Below are 4205 nucleotides of genomic sequence, written 5' to 3' on the forward strand. Positions count from 1 at the left end.
GTGTTTATGGCATTAAGGGAGGAGCTTCACACGCTTTTGGAGCCTCATGGTTGGATCCGACGGTTCTTCGGGCTGGTCCAGTAGTTCCTAATGCAATCTACAGTCCCACCAAAAATTTCATCCAAAGACTCCGAGATGCCTTGTACCTCTAGGTGTAATATCTGGGTCACACCAAGAAACACCAACTAGATTATATGGGCTTCTCACAAAACTTCTCTCTTGGGGTTATGTCTGGACATGAGTGTGGGCATATGATCTCAAAGGATATTGTCTCGCACACTTAAGTTTATCATGAAACCCTTCTTAATAGTCAAGCTTCCCTATGACTAAAACATAAGATAAATATGGTAATTAAAAGTAGTTTACATCTTTTCCTCTTCTTGCTTTGTGGGTGTGTGGGGGAGGGGGGGTCAACCATCTTTATTGTTCGACCATGAGACTAATAACTGGCGATACATCTTGTAAACATTATTCCCTCTAATCACTTGTCATTTACACCAAACCCATTTAGGGGCCAAGTTGTCCGTTCATGAAGCCTACAAGCCAGAATGTCACCGGAGAAGATCACCGCCGTCTCGTCGTAACTCTGCATCACCTCTAGATGAGCCAGATCCGGTGTGACTTGTCAAAAGACTCAAGGAAACCTCAACAGGTTCATGGAAGGAGCATTGAAGACGACTCCCCGAAACTACAGAATTGTATTTCTTATAGACCAACAAACATGCAAAGAATATCAGAACTACGCTCGATGTGCTTGCTATTTTATCTGCAAATAAGAGGGGAAAACATTAAGGGAGATTGCAGTAGCATTTAGATTGGTTGAGTGGAATTTACCTAGCATACTACTCCAGTCAAGTAACTTTGAATGAGAGAAACATATGTGAAGTTATACTCGTTCATAACTTAAGTATCTTGTGAAAAGATATGGCTGGTAATTTATTTTTGACAGAAATGGCAAGCGCTCTGCCTATTCATCAAGATACGGAAAACAAAAATAAATAAGACAAGGGTGTATGTACATCTCACACGTGTGAGATATAACTCGGCTGGTAAAATACCTATTCACGTTTAGACTCAAAATTTCATTTTGTCAGGGATTTGCTCTACCATTCAAATGGGGTCTGCTAACATTTTAAGTCCACCTAGTGGGAGCAAGTTTAATAATCCCTTTTGAAATATCAGACCTGTCTTGTCTTATATTAAGTCTTGTGCTCCCGTTTGCAGTGTGATATTAGCTTGTTTGATAACAATATATAACAAGGGAGAAGCTAAATGATGAACTCGAGAATAAGAGATGTCTCTTACACAATTTTTGTCTCTTCCAGCGTAAAGAGCGGGCATCCCCTGCAATAGTTGAACGCAAATGCTAATTAGTAGATGAATTATATATTTACTAAAATTCATGGAGCTACTATGCTGATGTACCGTAAGTTATCATTGTATTACATTGACTCTATGTAAAGGCATGATGGGGTTATGAAGCAAGTTTTAGATCTCTAGCTCCTACTTTTGTTCCATTCAAAATATGATTCATTTTGCAAACTTACTCCCTCCGTCCGGAAATACTTGTCATCAAAATGGATTAAAAGAATCTATTTTGATGACAAATATTTCCAGAAGGACATTTCTAGGACTAAGGTTTTCCGGACGGAGGGGGAAGCCCTGCAGCTGATGGAGGGTTGCTATCATCATATGCCGCCGTCTACTGCTACTGGTCACATTCTGGTTGCCAACCCCATAGGCCATAGCTCCACGTCTGACTTGGCAAGCAGTGTATGAATGCGAAGCTTCGGAGGCCATAGAAAACCAAAATTTTCCACATTACATATGCCAGCTCTCTGTTTTCTCTTGATTATAATATGCTATTCAGTATTTGGAATGGTCAGTCTTTTGCACGATTTGTACACAAATATCAGTCGTGATCGAAACGTGCCAGTCGACCAATCACCAGCTGACTAGAGGTCAACGCATACTACCAGCACGCAAGACTTTGACTTTGCGGCTCGCAAGCGCGCGGAGAGACATTCTATCAGCGCAGCAGCGGTTCGCCAAGAAAATTCGAGGTCGACCGCAGAATCTATGCATTAGGCAGTGCTGAATGAGCAAATCAGTAGGAGTGCGTAGTACGTACCGCACCGGAGCTTGTTCGCGCCGTCGTCGCAGACGCACGCGAACCCCGTCCCGCCGTGCTCCTCGATGCGCCCGTATCGGCACCGTCCGCCGGACTGCTCGCATGCGCCGCACCGCTCGGACCGATCGTCGTAACGCATCTCGAACCCGCCGCTGAGCACCTCACGGAGCGACGGGTTCGCCGGACGACGCGGGCTCGTCAGCACCGGCGTCGTCACCGCCTCCTCGCACCCGTACGCGCGCGCGTCGCCCGTGACCCCGTCGTCATCAGGGAGCACGTACCAGGCCATGCTCTGTTCCGGGCACCCGTCGAGTTTCACAGCGGAGGGCCGGGGGACGCCGGCCTTGCAGTTGTAGAGGAGGGTGAGGTTGGAGTTGGAGGGCGTGAGCTGCAGCGACGAGCGCGGGTCGACGGAGAGGCTGAAGCTGAGCCGCGGGCAGGTCGTGTTCCAGGCGTCCACGTCGGCGAGGGAGACGGCGCGGTTGGCGTAGTCGATGCGCAGGACCCTGTACTGGTGGAACTGGACGTCGATGATCGGGGCGTTGTCGTTGCAGGAGACGCCCAGGCCCGGGTAGCCGCAGTTGGGACCGGAGTTGGCGAGCCAGAACGGGTAGGTGATGCTCTGGCCGCCGCAGGTGGCGTTGCTGCAGAAAGCGGCGGCGTGGGCGTCGGCTGTGGCGAAGGGGAGCAGGACGAGGAGGAGGAGATGGTACATGGTGTGGATCGCTGTCGCTGAGGAAGAAGACCGGGGCGGGTGCCGGCGATCGATCGAGGGAGTAATAAGGCGGTCGGGCTGGGTGGAATCGATCGGTTGTTCTACGGTGCGTGGAAATGTTTTGGTGCCAAGAGGAGACAACGACCACGAGTCAAGGGAGCAGCTGATCCATTCCACGACCTTTTCCAACTTGAGGAGCGAGGCGAAGCTACCGGGCTGTAGCACCGGAAGATTAGAACTTTAGCCCACGAGAGCACACCACAGCACCACTTTTTCTTTTTCTTTTTGAGGGAAAGCACCACGTTCCACTTGGTCCAGCGCTGCCGAGCCCTGATGCACACACGCCGAGCGAGCGCTGCCCTTCGACAGTTCGCCGTACGCGTCGCGAGCGCCGGAACCCTACATCTGCCCTGTGTCCAGATTCTCCGTCGATCAACCCCACTGCCCATGCCCCGATCCTCAATATTTAGTCGTATGTTTTATACTTCAGTCGAATCTTCTAGATTTTCGAAAGAATTGAGGGAATGAGGTTTGCCGGTTTTTATAAGGAATGCTATAGTGCCCGCCTTCTAGGGGGCTTCGCAGGCGAGAGTGCCCTCCGCACTGTCTGTTTTGTGGTGGCGTGTCACGGGCGCTGCCAGGGATTCTCTGTGCCATTCGATCTGCCTAGACGATGTGTATCGGAGCAACAGATCTCATGGGTCCATGACGTATGGACCGCCGGCGCACACGCTGCTACCCTCATGGGCTCTTTCGGCCGCGCCCACATGCGGGGTCTCGCGCGCTGTACGTCATGCAATGGCCTGCGAGGACTCGCCTGGCAGTGCAATCTCCCCGCGTCGGGCTGCTTCAGTCGCGCCAGCCAGGCCCGCGCATGCGCCCAGCTCTGGGCCTGGGTGTTGAATGCCCGGTCTTGTGAGCCAGGTGTCCCCGTCTGTCCAGGCGTAGTCCAGTCGTACCCGCACGTGCACTCGGCTTGGGATTTGAGCGTTGCATGCGCGGCTAGCAGAAGGTACTGTCACGACAACTTTTTTTTGCTGAGATGGCACATGTTTCAAAAAATGCTGTCATGGCAGCCACTTTGCATTGACATGACACAGGTTTTGAAACCTATATTTTAAATTGTCATTTGAATTGATCACGCCCTCTAATCCATGATCTGAAATTAAAAATTAACATTTGCTTTATGTCCCAATGTTAAACCAGAACTTTGAGCTCAATGTTGGTACTAAAATCGGGTAATCTGGGGTAGGGGGTCCCGAGATGTGGATCTGGGATCAATGGGTAACAGGAGACAAGGGAGACGATGTTATTCAGGTTCGGGCCCTCTCGAAGAGGTAAAACCCTACGTCCTGCTTC

The 4205-nt window shown here is 50.3% G+C and overlaps 1 protein-coding gene across 1 annotated transcript; it reads right to left on the reverse strand.

Annotated features, from left to right (window-relative positions):
* Window positions 1–267: 267 nt before the first annotated feature.
* LOC125544508 (LEAF RUST 10 DISEASE-RESISTANCE LOCUS RECEPTOR-LIKE PROTEIN KINASE-like 1.2) lies at window positions 268–3053 on the reverse strand. The gene is made up of 3 exons (XM_048708229.1): window positions 2132–3053; window positions 1306–1344; window positions 268–766 (listed from the first exon to the last, which is right to left on the reverse strand). Exons 1-3 carry the CDS (start codon window positions 2844–2846, stop codon window positions 552–554), a joined length of 969 nt encoding a protein of 322 aa, XP_048564186.1. The 5' UTR covers window positions 2847–3053; the 3' UTR covers window positions 268–551.
* Window positions 3054–4205: the final 1152 nt, after the last annotated feature.

Source organism: Triticum urartu, chromosome 3 (genome assembly GCF_003073215.2).
Source record: "Triticum urartu cultivar G1812 chromosome 3, Tu2.1, whole genome shotgun sequence".
In the NCBI taxonomy this organism is placed as follows: Eukaryota; Viridiplantae; Streptophyta; class Magnoliopsida; order Poales; family Poaceae; genus Triticum; species Triticum urartu.